General features: G+C 34.4%; 1 protein-coding gene across 1 annotated transcript; it reads left to right on the top strand.

The window, feature by feature from the left end:
• Positions 1–6064: 6064 nt before the first annotated feature.
• LOC130246945 (CMP-N-acetylneuraminate-beta-galactosamide-alpha-2,3-sialyltransferase 2) lies at positions 6065–17189 on the top strand. Its single transcript, XM_056480116.1, has 6 exons — positions 6065–6358; positions 10868–11058; positions 12653–12832; positions 13294–13339; positions 16605–16730; positions 16800–17189. The coding sequence occupies exons 1-6, from the start codon at positions 6077–6079 to the stop codon at positions 16965–16967; spliced, it is 993 nt and encodes a 330-aa protein (XP_056336091.1). The 5' UTR covers positions 6065–6076; the 3' UTR covers positions 16968–17189.
• The last annotated feature ends 1747 nt before the right edge of the window (positions 17190–18936 follow it).

Genomic DNA, 18936 nt, shown 5'->3' with positions numbered 1-18936 from the left:
TATCAGGAAACAGAGAGGAATAGGGATTCGAGCCCGGCCCCAGAACGCTCCCCCCGGGATTGTAATGCTTAAGAGGTGAGGTGACGGGGGTGGTGGAGGGATGCTAAAGTCGTAAGATGCTGCAGGTAAGACAGCTTTGGTATATAAAGGGGTTTGGTCAAGAACTGATTGGATAATAGAATAATTGTCAATGACGTATTTGATACTGAAATTTCTGCGCAATTTCATGCTCCTCCCGAAATTTATTTATAAAACATCACTTAGTTTTCAGGGCGCATTATACACAGACTAGCCTATATCAGTCTGCTATAATGACAGACTATCCGTTAAAGTGGGGAAAACACGAGCATTAATGGCATTATCATGATGGGCTCATTAGGGGTACAAACATAGAATTGGGATTGGGCCTAAGCTGAAGGACTTGACGTACACGTCACTGATTTAAAAGTGAAATCAGTGTGGGTTGTTTGCTTTACAGGGCTAACCAGTATTTTCTCTGTTCTTAGAAAGACAGTAAAGTCCTCCTACACAATCAGATCTGCGTTTGACAGGCATGCAGGCATCACTGGATTCCAGACAGGACACTTTAATATTGACAAAAAAATGTAAGTTATCAGTAAAATTGTTCTTTTCCTTTCTGTGTCGATTACAGATGTTTGGTTCATCATTTGTTCAAGTTAGTTTTGATCAAGGGATGATGTTTGTGGTTGAAATTTGATGTATAATCTTTTTTGATCAGAATCAGAATGAGCTTTGCTTGTCAAGTGTGAGCAAACACAGAGTTTTTTGTGGATTAGAAATCAACGATACATTTATAAATGCATAATTTTATATATATAAATGAGCAATTCCATGCAAATGTCAACCTTGCCATGAAAAAATTAAGTTTTAGCCAAAATGGCAATACTGTTTCTGCGTTTTTTGTGTAGGCTTGTATTTTACAGTGCTTTAAACATACTTAACATGTCTCTGTCTGTGTTTTCAAACTATAATATTTAATTTACCAAAAACACACAAGTGCAAAAATGTAAAATCAAATAAAATCAGTCATTTTTGTTCCATAAAGAGCCAACTCTTAAGCTTTTGATTAGCATCATTTCTTTTGGGTAATTCAATTCACAGAGTAAATGTGTGATATGGGTTATGCAAAGTAGCTTACTTTAATGTAAAATTAACACGTATTTCGCTAGAATACTATAGTATTGGTCACAAAATTGTTATTTAAATCGATATTTTTCGAGTGACTATTTTAACAAAATATCGAGGGCTACTGTAAATGTGGAGGTCAGCACAAAATAGTACTTGTAAATTATATTACGCATGCTGTTGGTCACAAATGGATATTTAAATCGATATTTTTCGCGTACATGTTTCATATATTCTTGATTTCTCTGTGTGTGATGTCTTTAGATATGTTAAAGCAAAAGTGACGAACTACATAGAGGATTCACAGTGAACAGTGTGTGTCTGTGGCCACTAGAGGGCGGTTTGCGCCTTGGAATCTAATGAAATGTTTATTTTGATGTAAAATGTATATTTAAATACAAAAAAATGTGTACTTTCACTTTTACGTAATATTATGCATCCATACTAAAGTGTTAGTTTCCTTAGAAACAACCATCATGTTTAAGGGACATTCTAGCAGTACATTTTCACTTCTAAAAAATGTGACAGGGCCTGACCTTAAGCTTGTCATCCTCACAAAAATCATACAAAAACAAGCATAAAATCATACAATTTAATGATAGAACGCATCCTTGATCACTGTCAGCTTCTCCATCAAACGATGTCATTTCTGAGACTTAATGGCATTTTATGTTCAATTTAATGCAACTGTGACAGGACTGACAGAAACATTAGGACAAATGAAAATTTATTTGTATTATTTATTTGTAGTTTTTTTTTTTGTAGAATTTATTTATAATTTCATGTTTTTAATCAATTGATGTGAATGATAACAACTTAAACTTGCTATTTCATAAGTTTTTAAAGTTTTTAAACAGTTTTTAGCATTTTTGAAGTGTTTTTAATGAAGAAAAAAAATCAGAGAACCATATGAATGACATATTCCTCTACAGAACAACTCGCATAAATCAACCGTCAGTCCGTTTTAGCAATTTTGGGGATGAAATACATATCATTCACTGTATTTATGTTTTTATTTCAGGCACAGATTATGTAAGATTCTGGTAGAATGTTCCTTAAATGACTGAGTAGGGTACTCGTTTTTAAATCATTTATGTTTCCTCGTGAGATCAGGCTGGATTTGTACCATGGGAAAACAAAATTTACCTTTTGATTTTTAAAACCTGCAGATAAAATGTTGTGCCTTCAACAAAGGTACAAATCTGATCCATGAAGGTACCGCCACAGTGACAAGACACTTTGTTCCTTAACAGTGTCAAATGTGTTCCTTTACAAACTTTTAAAAGGCATTTTGCTACTGTATATCCAAAATGGGTCATTTTATTTTCAGTAAGTATAAAACATCAAATACATTTTTAAACAATGTAAAATATTTAAAAATATATTAAAATATTTAAAGTTTTTTTGTGTAAATGCACCTTTTCCTTTTACAATAAAGAATAAAAAATACTATATGATCGACCAATAGATCTGTTTTGCTAAACATTTCACAACACTTTTCACAGAAATGTTACAGAAACACGTTCTCCCATGTACAAGATAACACATTTTTTTCTCCAATTTTCACACAACACCTTTGTAATCACTTAAGTCAATTTAATTTACTTGTAGTAAAGATAGAGTTATGCAAAAGTATTGCAGTAAGATATGCACAATGTTTGATTAGCTTTGTAAAGCAAACGCCAAAAGGTGCGGATATCAATAATGAAAATGTATTTATCAGAAAATGCTTACCAAATGTTTATTTAAAATGCCTTAAAGGTTTAGTTTAACTATAGTTTTGTTTTAACAGTTGTTTTGTATTATAGAACTTAATAATGAATGTTTATGAGTTTCTTTAAACGTATGCATTTAAATGATGATCCATGTTTTAATATGAGATTATTCATAAAATCACTTTGCCTTTCCATTAATATTTATTTTCATAGATATTGTAATAAAGAAGTTGTCCGACACTTATGTACCTTTTTTATGAGAACAATTCTGTACCTTCAGTTTTGCCATAAAAGGTACAGAACAGTATCATAAGAGGTCTTTTCTGTACACTGTAAAAATGGCTGTGACTTCAACTGTAAAAATGCTACGGTAAAAATCCGTAACCTGGTTAACGGTATGTTTCCTTAATATATACGGCAAATAACTGTAAATTGACTTTCCCATAATTCCCTGCATGGCACATCACGTTTTATGCTTTTTGTTGACATTACTATGGATCTTTTTAGTTGTTTCTACATCAGTGATGTACATTAGAGATTTATGCTAATGTTGATAAACAATGTTTATTTCATGACCTTAATTTTATGTGTGTTGGTGTTTAGTAGCTGTGCGAATGACACTGAGCACCTTCTATACACTTATACACTTTTCTACTTGTGGGAAAAGTCGTTAGTGATGAGCATTGGTTCATTATGTAACTTTCTCATCATCACCTGCATATGGCTGTGTTAACGTGTCTAACTGTGTAACAAGAGATGTGTAGATGTTGGAAATTCAAAATACAGACATATTACCTTTTATAAATTAATGAAATACGGTAGTTTACCTTAAAAATCAGAAATTACTTTTACAGTTTGTACCGTATTTTTAACAGTAAAGTCATAGGCGGAGCGTGTGTAAGGCTGGGGAAGGCTTAGCCTCCCCCTGGCCAGAGACCACAGAGATAGCAGCAAAGAAAAAAAATGCATTGAAAACATGTAACGGGTGTAAGTGGATATGACGGGTGCATAATATGAATGTAATTTAATGGTTGATGATTAACACAACACTTTAGCTATTGTAAATTTGTCAATCAAATTTAAAATCCCCCTCCGGACAAAAATGAAACTACCCAACCCCGCACGCTGCACTGATGAGCGTTTATTACTGGAGTTCGCAAGAGCTCTGAAAACAAAACCAAAAGTGCTGGCCAGCGGACTATTTTGTTTTGCTGGTCAAGGACATCAGTAATAAAACGACAAATGAGTATTACGAGAGAGGTATAATATATTATTCTGGTTTAATTTGTTTTCAGCATTAAATTGGCAGTTTCATTGTAACATAGTCTAGCCTATATTGTAGTAATCTTGTTTAGGCAATCGTTTGGAGTTTTACATTTTAAAGGTCAAATATTTATTGCTGAATTACAAGTTCGGTTTTCGATTGGCCTCGTGAAAAAGAGAATGATTTTATATTCTGGGGGCCGGCGCATCCAGAGGCGACCTAGGCGGGCGCCTGGGGTGGCAGAATAGTGAGGGCTGTATCCGCCATGATGAATTTTCAGCTTTATTACTTCTGTCTTCAGAGTCACACAGTTATTACTGGTAATAGTAATAAAAGCAACAAGTAGTAATAACTTAATTTTAAACTGCATACAGAAAGTAATAAATACATTTTTAATAAATAAGTATTTAACAATTTTTTTATATTTAATAAATGCCACCTTGATGAACAGAATAATTTTAATTAGATTTTAAAATAAAAGTAATTATAATAAAAAAATAAATAAACTGACCCCAAACTTTTGACCGGTAGTGTAGATCAGTGGGAGAGTTTAATACAATAATTTAATGCGCGTGTTGAATATAATAGACTTTTGTTAAAACCTCTTCTTGGTCTGTCGCAAGTCTTTTTAAATGCATTAAAGGGCAGCGCATATATTAGCCTTACCCTGTAGTTTCTTCACCCTGCGCCTATGAGTAAAGTACTGGCAACCATAGCTGCTGTTTTTTTACCGTAAATTTTACGGATTTATTTATATATAATATAATTATATATATATATATATATATATATATATATATATATATATATATATATATATATATATATATATATATATATATATATATATATATATATATGTATATATATATATATATATATATATATATATATATATATATATATATATATATATATATATATATAATATATAATAATATATATATAATAATATATAATAAAATATAATAATATATTTATATATAATATAATAAGGTACAACTTTTACAAAGGTACAAAACTGTTCTTTAAGGAACTTTATTTGTACCACCGTGTACCTTTTTTTCTGAGAGTGTTTATACATCTAAATGAACCATGTGCAATTAAATTTCTTGTAAATCTATTTTAAGCATTCAGGTTTTTCATGTTACGTTGTAAAGTTCTACCATTAATAAGTTTATGAATGTTTATGGTTTAACACACCTTAAAGACTTTTGCTCGTACTCAGATCGTACTTTGAATGTACTCAGGTCATGTTTTTACACTTTGAGAAGATGTGAACATTAAATTGTATTTAAAGACCCCCTATTATGCATAATAAAAGGTTATGTTTTGGGGATCACCAACAATACTGATATGCATGCAAGGTCAAAAAACACTTACGTTGTCTTATAACGTGTGTTTATTTTTACCTAATTACCCCAACGACTCCTATATGGTTTGTTTAGCGATTCATTTCTTCCCAAACCACTCCTTGGCGCGATGCTAATCTGTGCTGTTTGGTCCGATGACCCAGTCTATTGCGATTGGTCGACTGTGTTTAGTGCGAGACAGAGAGAAATTTTGAAGTAGTCAGAGTGCAGAGTGTATTAAAACAATTAAGATTTCAGATTAACACCAGCATATTTCTCTATTCGTAACTATTAAAACAGTGACACACATTTAGTATTAATCCACACAGTAGTAAAAGCTGAACTACCTCTCTGCTCCATTAAACAACACTTGAGAAATATGTGAAAAATAATGACATATTCACAGGAGGGCTAATCATGTATTTTTGGAAATCATTTAATAAATCTGGATTAAAAACTATAGGCGCAGTGAGAAAACTACTTTTGTTTTCATTACTCCTTTAAAAATGGCTTTCATTAATAATTTCTTTCCATTGTAGTTTCTGACTTTCTGACGAGGAATCACCTAAACTAAAGTCCCGCAAGCAGCTTTCAAAAGCATGTTCTGTAGGAATCACATAAAGACCATCTTCATGGTTCTGCTGAGCACCACCATCTGTACCCTAACCATCAATAATGTTCCTTACAAAGACATTATGAAGAGCGCGATGAACAACAGCATAGTGGAGCATTTCTTTCATGAAGAAGCCTGTGCGTGTATGGAGCGATGTTTGGCTGCCAGTGAAGACAAGTGGTTCACGGAACGATTCAGAAGAGAGGTCCCGCCGCTGCTGTCCCTCTGCAACAGCACTCTTCCAGATCACATCTACACATGGTGGCAGGTATTCACTTCATAATCACATCAAGTTATTATTTCATTTCGTTGTGAAACAATAAGTGGACTTATATTCAATAGAACTGAAACGAGTATTTTTAAAGGGTTAGGTCCTGTTCACGTGAACACAGGTGTGAACACAGTTTCTCTGTTTGTCCACATGAAAACGGAGTGTGAAGTGACTAAAACCAAACCTTTCTGAAAACTCCAGCTAGGATGAAGATTTTCCAAAAATTACATAGTCTCATGATGTCAGCGTCCACGCTGTTTTTCACTCTCTGATAGGCCAACGTGGCTGCTTTCTGCACAAATGCAACGCGTACTCCATGCCATCTGCTCCGTGGTGCAGTAACTAGGGTTGGGCGACGTCGACCAACTTGGCATCGTACAATATCTAATATGAAACATCACGATGGACGATGGCATCATTGTCGTAGGCGGCGGTGAATAAATTATTTATTAATAATTAATTGATTCATAGCGAATTAATTATTTGTAGCCTACCGTTTCAACTACCTGACCCGCATGGTCTTTGTTTTACCCATAACCAAGTGATAAATTACTAAAGATAAGTTACACACAAATTACCACCTGTCAATCACTTTTTTTCGTGGGACTTTGGCATGAATAGGCAGAGTGATCTGTGTCGTTATAATGGCGTCGACAAACTTGGTTGGTAAAAAAGGTGCAAAACCAACAGGAACTGTTGTGGTTTCTGGCTTTCCTCTTACTGAATCAAGCTCAGACTGGGGTTATGAATATCAGAAGAATATACTTTATTGGAAAATTTCCCAAAAAAGCAGAGACAGCCTGGAGCAGACCCAACTCAGTCTCTCCCCAGGACAAATCCAGTGTCCCTTAAATTTGCTATCCCCTATATCCTTGCTTCCTCCCACCTTTGTGTTTTCACAGCTGTTTACTAGTTCAACAGGCCTCTCCCAGCTCCTACTCCTTTACGACCCCTATTTAAAGACCCCTCTTCTTGTTGGCCCTTATAATGCACAGATCTAATATAATCATCACCATTTTTCCACATACAGTTCACATTTGGTAATCATGACTAGTATCTATGTTTCAAACATCTAAACTGGACTCTTCTCTCCCATACAGTATGTGTCTTTTCAAATATACATGACAGTTTCAACATGTGTTGTATACATTTCATGCCTTTCTGACACAGATGGTTCTCAATGCATCCCAAAGTCCTTTCTCATGGTCTTTTATGACCCCGTTGCCTTAACCTATCACCTGTTTTCAAAGATATATAATGGCAGGTTCGTAGGGCCCTCCACTCACCCAATTAAATGTGTCTTCATATAGGTTTAGTAAATAAAAATCTTCTTCAGAACCAACCAACAGCATCTAAGGTTTTCGCTAAAATTACTAAGTAAAAGCGTGTCAGATTCATGAACTGTACTTTTAAAACCTGAAGTGCATGCACAGAACAACATGAGCATTTACAGCAAATAAACAAATGTAAATAACCTGCTCGCTTTCTGAGCCTTGTCTAGTGCGTTCTTACACCCTTCTGATTGGTCACGCTCTCAACAGTTATAGCAGATAAACAAATGTAAATATGTAAATGTAAAAAAAGGTGCAAAACCAACAGGAACCAACCAATAGTATCTGAGGTTTTCGCTAAAATGACTAGGTAAAAGCGTGAAAGATAAAGATTGAAGCAGTGTACTGACGCTGTGACACTTTACCTGATAGATTCAAAAGACTGAAGAGTCGTTAGATAGAGAAAAGATTATTCAAATATCATGTTTAACAACTATAGTGAGACGCAATCCAGTGGTACATCCTTGATAAACTGTCCGACGTGCACTGCTCTCTTGGGTTTTGTGCTCAAAGCACCCACTGACCTAAACTTTTGACCTGTAGCATATTTAAGACGCAGCTTCAAAATGGAGCATATTCACGTGAAATACAATTTCTGCTTAATATAAGTGTTCAGTCCAATGCAACAACTAAAACTAAAAGTCACTTTTCTGTGTGACTCATTTGAAAGGAATTGCATACATTTTTCTGATGAGTAGTCATTTTCTGTGTGGCGTGGCCACTTCTATTCATATTGGCATTTACGACTGAAATGGAAGTGAATTCTTTAAATGCCTCACTGTGAAAGGAGAACAATGAGGAAATCATGTGTCTATTTAAAAAAATATATGAAACGCAAATATTGTGTGTACACATGGTTTTGTAAGGTTTGGTTTTGTGTATGGGGTAGGGTGATAGAAAAGACAGCTTATTTTACAGTGCGATAACATTGGAAACCTATGGAATGTTCCAACAATTCACAAAAACAAACGTGTGTGTGTGTGTACACTGTACCAGTCAAATGTTTTGCGTTTGTAATCCCAATTTGAAAGGCGCACTAAACGGTAATATTGTGAAATATTCTTTTATTTATTCTATGAGGGTTTTATTTCTGCATCATATATATTTTTCAGCATCAATACCGTCTGTACTGAAAAAAGTGGTGCTAATATATACGCCCACACACACGCACATAGAGTTAATAGAGTTCAGCTGTATGTATATATATACACAGTATATATATATATATATATATATATATATATATATATATATATATATATATATATATATATATATATATATATATATATATATATATATATATATATATATATATATATATATATATATATATATATATACTGTGTATATATATACATACAGCTGAACTCTATTAGCCCCCCCTGTTTATGTTTTTCCCTAATTTCTGTTTAACGGAGAGATTTTTTTTCAACACATTTCTAAACATAATAGTTTCATTAAGTCATTTTTAATAACTGATTTATTTTATCTTTGCCTACATGACATTTAAAGGCTTAACTAGGTTAATTAGGTTAACTAGGCAGGTTAGGGTAATTAGGCAAGTTATTGTATAATGATGGTTTGTTCTGTAGACTATCGAAAAAAATAGCTTAAAGGGGCTAATAATTTTGACCTTAAAATGTTTTAAAAAAAAATTTACTTCTTTTGTCTTAGCCGAAGTATAACAAATAACACTTTCTCCAGAAGAAAAAATATTATCAGACATACTGTGAAAATTTCCTTGCTCTGTTAAACATCATTTGGAAAATATAAAAAATTAAAGGGGGGGGCGAATAATTCTTGAATTCATACTTCAACTCTATGTATGTATGTATATGTATGTGTGTATATATATATATATATATATATATATATATATATATATATATATATATATATATATATATATATATATATATATATATATATATATATATATATATATATATATATATATATATATATATATATATATATATATAAATATATAAATAAAAATCACCTCATACTTCCGTTTCTTTGAAAATCTTTTTTTTAGATTTTTTATATATATATATATATATATATATATATATATATATATATGTATATATGTATGTATATGTATATATATATATATATATATATATATATATATATATATATATGTATGTATATATATATATATATATATATATATATATATATGTATATGTATATATATGTATGTATATATATATATATATATATATATATATATATATATATATATATATATATATATATATATATATGTATATGTATATATATATATATATATATATGTGTGTGTATATGTGTATATACGTTTTTTTATTTATTTAAGTATTTGTTTAACCTACACTGGTCACACGGTTCGATTACGCTTATCATGCCTTTGATTTGGTTCAATTCGATATTTCAGTTCAGTGATGATGCTTTCTGTACACTTTTATATTTTACTTCACAACACAACAATTCTTGTATTAAAATTTAGAAATATATTTATATACTATTTGTAATACAATCTTGTCCTGTAAAACAAACAGTCAGATTCATGAACTGTACGTTTAAAAACTGAAGTACATGCACAGAACAACATGAGCATTTATAGCAAATAAACAAATGTAAATAACCTGCTCGCTTTCTGAGCCTTGTCTAGTGAGTTCTTACACCCTTCTGATTGGTCATGCTCTCAACAGTTATAGCAGATAAACAAATGTTAATATTCCGCTTGCTCTCTGAACCTTGTCGAGCGAGTTCTTACAGCGATTGGCTCTAGCGCTCTGGCGATGTTCACTGATGAGTGTCAATGATAAACAACAATATATATATATAATTTTTTTTTTTTTTTTTTTTTTTTTTTTTTTTTTTTTGCGTACAATAAAAAAGGAGCCATGTTTTCAGGGAGAGAAACTGAAGTATGAGGTGATGTAAAAAAAAAATCGATTCATTTAGGCGGAAGTGACAAACCTTTGGATGTTTATATTTTTTAAATGTGAATTTTATTACTGTTTTGGATCACAGACAAACATACTTGTACAAATATCTAAAAAAGCTGTATTTTAATTTCATGGAAACTCTAATTTGAACTGTTTTAATTGTTCTCATGATGAGTGTCGAAGACCTTTCTTGCTCCACTTTAAATGACACCCATTTTTTCTTTAATCTACAGAGTCTGCAGTCAAAGAGCAAAACTAGTTACTCTAAGGTGATTCAGGAACTGTTCACGGTTGTTCCTGGAGAAGGACACTACACAGACGCTGGTCCTGATCGCTGCAGAACCTGTGCTGTGGTGGGAAACTCCGGAAATCTCCTAGGAACCAAATATGGAAAGCTTATTGACAACCACGACTTTGTGTTTAGGTAAACTTTTGTAGGTCTTCGAAGCTATCATGCATATTAATGATGTTGCGCCTTATACACAATAAAGCGCACTGACTGGTTCGAACAAAATCTATCTCTTGAATTAATGATGAAAGCTTAAAGACATCACGTTGTACCGGCCAGTACAGACATCCAGTCTCTATGCTGGAATTTACACAGGGATGTCATGGCCTTGGTGCAGCTTCTAAATTTCTTTTCAAACCAGAAGAACGAATTTGCTTGAAATAACGCAAAAACAACCAATTTTCACGTTTTTTTTGTGAAATATGTGTCCTAATAGTGTTTTAGCAACATGGGACACATGAATCAGAATCAGAAAGAGCTTTATTGCCAGGTATGTTCACACATACGAGGAATGTGTTTTGGTGACAGAGCTTCTACAGTGCAACAGGATTACAGAGACAGGACAAAAAACAGATAATAAATATATTTTTTTTAAAAATAGAAGTAAGTAGTGAGTGCAAATATTCAGATTGACAAGTGTATGTACATGTTTATTACTATATACAACGTTATATGTGCAGCTGTTATGTGCAAATTGGCATGTAAAGTGTGTTGTTAAATAAGTGTATATGTGTATAAAAGTGTATGGCAAGTAGTGATGTTGGTTCCACAATTATTGTCATCAAGTATTCATGAGATGGATTGCCTGAGGGAAGAAACTGTTTCTGTGTCGGGCTGTTCTGGTGCGCAGTGCTCTGTAGCGTCGACCAGAAGGTAAAAGTTCAAAGAGGCAGTGTGCTGGGTGTGAGGGGTCCAGAGTGATTTTGGCAGCCCTCCTGCTCGCTCTGGATAAGTACAGTTCTTGGGGAGTAGGAAGGGTTGTTCCAGTGATTCTCTCGGCAGTCAGAACTATTCGACGTAGTCTTTGGAGGTCGTATTTAGTAGCTGATCTAAACCAGACAGTTATTGATGTGCAGATGAATGATTCAATGATGGAAACTTCCTCAGCTGACGAAGAAAGTACAGCCTCTGTTGAGCTTTTTTGACAATGGAGTCAATGTGAGTGTCCCACTTCAGGTCCTGAGAGATGGTGGTGCCCAGGAACCTGAATGACTCCACTGCTGCCACAATGCTGTCCATGATGCTCAGTGGGGGGAGAGCAGGGGGGTTTCTCCTGAAGTCCTCTATCATCTCCACTGTTTTCAGCGTGTTGAGCTCCAGGTTGTTGTAGCTACACCAGACAGCCAACTCCTTAACCTTCTGTCTGTAAGCAGACTCGTCGCCGTCCTGAATGAGGCCGATAAGTGTGGTAATGGTGTGGTAATAAAGTGTGGAATGTCAACATCTCAAAAAATGTGTTTTGGGGTTTCGTGACCCTTTAAGGTGTTTACATGTCTTTACTGCACGTCAATAATGCGACTAAAATAGGAATACTCCACATCTCTTAACTCCATTTGTTTAGTTCAATTATGTCGGACTAAGCCAATTAAAAAAAGCTTTTTACATGATAGACTCTTAATCAGAGAATTGTCTTAATCGTATTAAAATTGGGGTATTTGTGTCCAAGTAAACGTACTCACTGATTATGAGGCTTTAATATTGCAATATAATTTTCTTCTACTTCCCTCAGGATGAATAAGGCACCGATTAAAGGTTATGAGAAGGATGTGGGGTCGAGGACGACCCACCGTATCATGTACCCAGAAAGTGCCACTCATCTGGACAACAGCACCCACCTGCTGCTGGTGCCCTTCAAAACACTGGACCTCCAGTGGCTCACCAGCGCTTTAACTAATGGGACCATCAAGCGGTGAGAGAAAGGTTAAATATCACACAAGTATAAGGTCACATTATTTCGGCTTAGTCCCTTTATTAATCAGGGGTCACCACAGCGGAATGAACCGCCAACTTATCCAGCATATGTTTTACGCAGTGAATGCCCTTCCACTGGGAAACACCCATACACACTCATTCACACACATACACTATGGACAATTTAGCTTACCCAATTCACCTATAGCGTATGTCTTTGGCTGTGGGGGAAACCAAAGCACCCGGAGGAAACCCACACCAACATGGGGAGAACATGCAAACTCCACACTGAAACGCCAACTGACCCAGCCGAGGCTTGAACCTGCGACCTTCTTGCTGTAAGGCGATCGTACTACCCATTGCGCTACTGTGATGCCCCATTGGTTTTATTATCTTCTTGAATGACCTGCACATTTATGTTGTCTCATGACTTTTTTCTTATGTTATTTTACTGAACAGAACACGAATGAAGGTTATCAACAAGATACAAGCCGACAAGAACAAGGTAAAACCACACAGTACCCTGATTTATTTTTCAACAATAAACCTTTAAACAGGTAAGAGTTCATTTAAAGATTTTTGGATTAACAATTAGGAGACATTAAGTTTATCTAATGGGATTGGACAGCTATGGAGACTAATGGGCTTCATGCGCAGCTAGGGTTTAAAGCCAACAATAAACTTCCGCTGAAAGCTTAACGTGACTGTTTTTCATTTCACAAGGTTGTTTTTACAGCATCGATGTTGTAATGTAATTACAATGCATTCAGTTAAATAGACTTAAGTATTCATTTATTTGGTTCAAGCGCAAAATTAGATGAAAGGCCGTTGTAACCACTAGTACTGTCAGTAGCAACAGGCTAGCGCAGAAATTCCATTGAAAATACTGGGGTAAAATAAACGGTCATATTTGCTTCTTGTCTGATCTGAGACCCACTTCACATCGTATTTCTAACAGGCAGTGAAGATAGCTGATTTTTAAAGAAATCAGATCTTAAACGTGACAATTTTGTAATGGAAAGAGAGCTCACCGGAAGTCCTTAGGCTGCCTGGCTGAAAATTAGTCTGTGTGCCTATAGCTAGGGCCTGACGGAATCTGTGGACGTTTCTGCTGAGAGTTTTAGTAAAAATCTGTGGATTTATGCGGATTTTATGATTTTGGGAGTATCATAACTAAAATCTTTATATGTGAAATAAAAAATAATATCCTTTTAACTTTTATTTAATGTTTAAAATGCAAATCCAATTAGATTCACTTTATTTGGTAAACAAAGCAAGTCTCTCATATAATATATCTACTAAAAGACACACAATATTACTTTATAAACTTGAATTAGTCAAAAATATTACTGTAATTAATTAAAAAATGGAATAAATTTAGATTTACAAACATTTACACAAGTGAATAAACAAAATTAATGATGGCCTAAAAATCTGCAGAAATTTGCAGAATTCTTTGCACACAGATTCCGTGTGGGCCTACCTATAGCCCACAGCCAATGAGCTTTTTAGGGTACGCAAAATAATACTGAAATACTGTCACAACAATACTTGATACCATGACCGTTAAAAAAATACTAATTATTTTACCAGCTCTGAATGTGTATGTGCATAGTTCATTCATAATCAATAGGGAAAACTCAAATTTCAGATAATAAAAATATCTAAAAATAATTATTATTATCATTTATTAGATTTTTTATATTAATCAAAAGACAAATGATGTATCTATAAAGAAATATCTAACACTAATATATTCTTATGATTTTTTATATTTCTAGATTTCCAATCACACAAGATCTTATAAACCAAAGTTAAATCATTTTGATTTTTTAACTTACAAAGGTGCACGTTTATGATTATCTAAATTGTTAGTGTGTACATTAGACCAAGACACATTTAGACAGGTTGTGAACCTTGTTTTGTGTTTGGACTATTTATTCAACAGCATTTCATAAAATGTTTAATACAAATACAGTTGAAGTCAGAATTATTAATCCCCCTGTACACCCCCTCCCCCTAATTTCTGTTTAACAGGGGGGATTTTTTTTCAGCACATTTCTAAAGATAATAGTTTTGATCACTCATTTCTAATAACTGATTTATTTTATCTTTGTCATGATGACAGTACATAATATTTGACTAGATATTTTTCAGAATGCTAATATTCAGTTTAAAGTGACATTTAAAGGCTTAACTAGGTTAATTAGAGAAGTTAGGGTAATTAGGCAAATCATTGTATAATGATGGTTTGTTCTGTAGACAATCGAAAAAAAAAATGTTGCTTAAGTGGGCTAATATGGCCCTTAAAATGTACAAAAATAAAATAAAATAAAAACTGCTTTTATTCTAGCCAAAATAAAGACTTTCTCCAGAAGAAAAAATATTATCAGACATACTGTGAAAATTTCCTTGCTCTGTTAAACATCATTTGGGAAATATTTGGAAAAAAAAAAATGCACAGGCGCGTATAATTTTGACTTCGGCCCAATCCCAATTCTACCCTCCCCCTTCCCCTACCCCACGTTTTGCGCGTTCCCGTGAGGGGGTAGGGATGTCCCAGTTCTTTTTAGCTTGAAGGCATAGGGCTAAGGGCAAGGGGTATACACCCATACACCCCTTCGAACGAAGATTTTTCAAGACCACACTCGAACCCAAGGGGTAAGAAAATTTCCCAGAATACACCAGCCACAGCTGCACCCAGAAGTAAGGAGATCCACAAATTAGTATATATTTTTTTGTCATTATTACAAATTTTTATAACAAACAAGCACATGTTTTAATACATTCATAACCGCGTTCATGTTTTACCGTCATGCTTTAAAAAAAAAAACTTTAAAATAAAAACCGCAAAATTTTGCGATCTATAATCCTCAATAATAACTCCTGTATAGCAGTCCTACAACATTCTGACACTCAATGACAATCAAATACCCTGTCAGAAAAGTCTAGTGGATGGGAATGAGCTTTTTACAGTGTCTCCTGTAATGTTAATGTTGTTTTCTTGTGTTTACATAGATGAATTTGTCCACGGTGTAAATCACAGTACAGTTACGAGCTTATTCCCACATTATTTCATTATGATAACATTATATATGCCTTCAGTGATTTCCTAAAGATAAATACCAAAAAATAACACAACTGGAATAACTACAGCAGTCGTGATCGTCTTATCTCATATGAAGCCAGAGATCGCGATGACATATGAGGACGTGTGCAGGTGCTGTAGTGCTGTTCCAATTCTAAGGGGTAAATTTTAAAGCCCTTCTCTTTAACACTCCATTTTAAGGGCCAAGGGGAAGGGGTAGGGGTACAAAATAGAATTGGGATTGGGTCTTCAATTGTATTCCAATACAATGCCGTCAAAACATGTTCAACCATTTGAAACCCTGTTTACGTCTGTATTTATTGTCCTCCACTTATAATCAAACCAGAAAAAACCTGCATCTTAATAAATGCAAAAAAGGTCTTTAGATTGTATCTTCGGTTCTGAAGGGGTTTGTTATCTTCCCAACACGATCTCACGGCAATTCTTAACTTTTTGATTTAGTGGCTAATTCGTACGAATTCGTACGATCTAATTCGTACAATTTAGTACGATTTGCTCATCCCCCAATGACGGTTGGGTTTAGGGGCGGGGTTAGGTGCCACGCCTCCTTTTTAAAATCGTACAATTTCGTACGACTGAACTCGAATTAGCCACTAAACTGACAAAACGTAAAACACTTACGTTTTCTCGTGAGATCAGGCTGATCTTCTTGTTCTTCCAGGTGATGGTAATGCACCCTGCTTTCATGCATTACGTGCACAATACATGGCTGCATATTAAAGCTCGAAGATCTTATCCATCCACCGGCATCCTTGTGTTAATGTTCGCCCTCCACATCTGCGACCAGGTAAATCTTTTCACATCTATTTAAACTCTAATATAGGCTACTGTCACTGACGTGTTTTCCGGTGTTTAGGTCAGCGTGTTTGGCTTTGGCGCGGACAGCAAAGGCAATTGGTATCACTATTTCGAAAAGATACCCAGGTTCTTCAGGCGCAGCGGCATACACAGGGGAGGGATTGAGCATGAGATCATTAAAGAGCTTCAGAAAAGAAAACTGATCGATCTTTACAAAGGATGGTGAGGAGGACAATAAGCTTGATGTTGTTTAATGATAATTGATTGGTACTTTATGATAAGTATATTGTGATATACAAGTTGAAGTCTGAATTATTAGCTCCTCCTGCTACTGTTTGTACACTACCCTCCACTACTACAACTGTTTGTTTTTGCTCCAATTTGCAAGTACATACCAACCAAGGGTCGCAAATCTGTCTGATAATCTAAAAATCCATATCATTTGTAAAACTTTACAAATGTAGCAAAATTACAGCCTTTCTTAATTAATAATAATAATTCCTTTATACAGCGCTTTTCTATACACTCAAAGCGCTTTACACATAGGGGGAATCTCCTCATCCACCACTAGTGTGCAGCATCCACCTGGATGACACAACTGCAGCCATATTGCTGCCTGCACACCACACACCAGCTGATTGGTGGTGAAGAGACAGAGTGATGAAGGCTATATCAATAATGATATAGGGATGGTTAGGAGGCCATGATGGACAGAGGCCAGTGGGCAAATTTGGCCAGGATGCTGAGGTTACTCCTTTTTTTTTTTCTCCAATTTGCAAGTACATACCAACCAAGGGTCGCAAATCTGTCTGATAATCTAAAAATCCATATCATTTGTAAAACCTTTTTTTTTTTCGAAGAACATTCTGGGATTTTAAACGACCACATCCGTGGATCGCTTTAACGTCTCATCCGAAAGACGGCGCTCACTGAGCAGTATAGAGTCCCCTTCACTATACTGGGGTGTTAGGACCCACACAGACCACAGGTTGAGCACCCCCTGCTGGCCTCACCAACAGCACTTCCGGCAGCAACCTAGCTTTTCCATGTGGTATCCTACTCAGGTACTGACCAGTCGCAGCCCTGCTTAGCTTCAGTGGGCGACCATGTGAGAGTTACAGAGAGCTAGCTTGCTAGCTACTTAGCTTGAATTGTTTACTTGCTACGTAACTTCAATTTAAATTAATAGACTGAATTATGTGCTTAATTATAAAAAATTAAGTAATTCCAAGTTACGTTGGGTTTAGTCACTTTAACTAATCGCTTTTTACAGTGTCAAACATATGTGTAGAAGTTTACATTGTTGACCCACAGATGTCCTTTCCAACTTTTGGACCTAATCTCAGAAGCATTAAAAATGTTTAAATATGCGAAACTCATAACTTAATTAGCCAATCGTAGCAGTGGGCATTTACATTTGAGTCAGAAATTGTTCAGATGGTCAAAACAGGACAGAAAATACTCCTAAATATGCCTGTTACTCCTACATTGTGAAAAAATCCTGGTTGCCTTCCATTTTTAAGCTGAATCAAATGAACCTTATGAGCCCATTGAACTTATATCATGTTAAACTGACTTAAAACAGTTTGCATTACTTGTAAAATTAAGTTAGAACATGATTAACTTTGTTTTAATAAGTTACAATGAGCTCAAAACTTATGCTGTCACGACTAATTGATTATAGAATTTTTTACTGTGTAAATTGTGATTGTTTTTGAGCTCACAGAAGATTACAACGTATTAAAAAGCATTCCTTATGTTACAAAAACAACTTTCTATTCATCAAAGCAACCTTAATAAAATGAGTCAGAGTTTCCACACACAAAATATGAAGCCATTGTTGATGATAAGACCTGTTTATTATAGCAGCAGGTTTTGTGGAAAGTGAAAATGTGAAACTGAAAATTCAGCTTTGCGTCACAGGATTAAAAAAAAAAAAAAAAAAAAAAAAAAAAAAAAAAAAAAAAAAAAAAAGGCAGACACATTAAAATAGAAAGCAGTTAATAAATGTTATGTAAATTTTTTAAAATGTTATTTTAATCATACTTCACAGTGCTTTTGATCAAATCAATGCAATTTGACACCAAACTTTGACTTGAATTGTGTTTACACTGAATGAAATGATAGCGAATGAATGAAAATAAATTAGTATTGGCGTTTTGAATTATATTGTAGTTATATTTTGTTATTTTTCA

This window comes from Danio aesculapii, chromosome 19 (genome assembly GCF_903798145.1).
Source record: "Danio aesculapii chromosome 19, fDanAes4.1, whole genome shotgun sequence".
Classification (NCBI taxonomy): domain Eukaryota; kingdom Metazoa; phylum Chordata; class Actinopteri; order Cypriniformes; family Danionidae; genus Danio; species Danio aesculapii.
The sequence above is the reverse complement of the archived record's forward strand: the minus strand, read 5'-3'. Positions and strand labels throughout refer to the sequence as shown.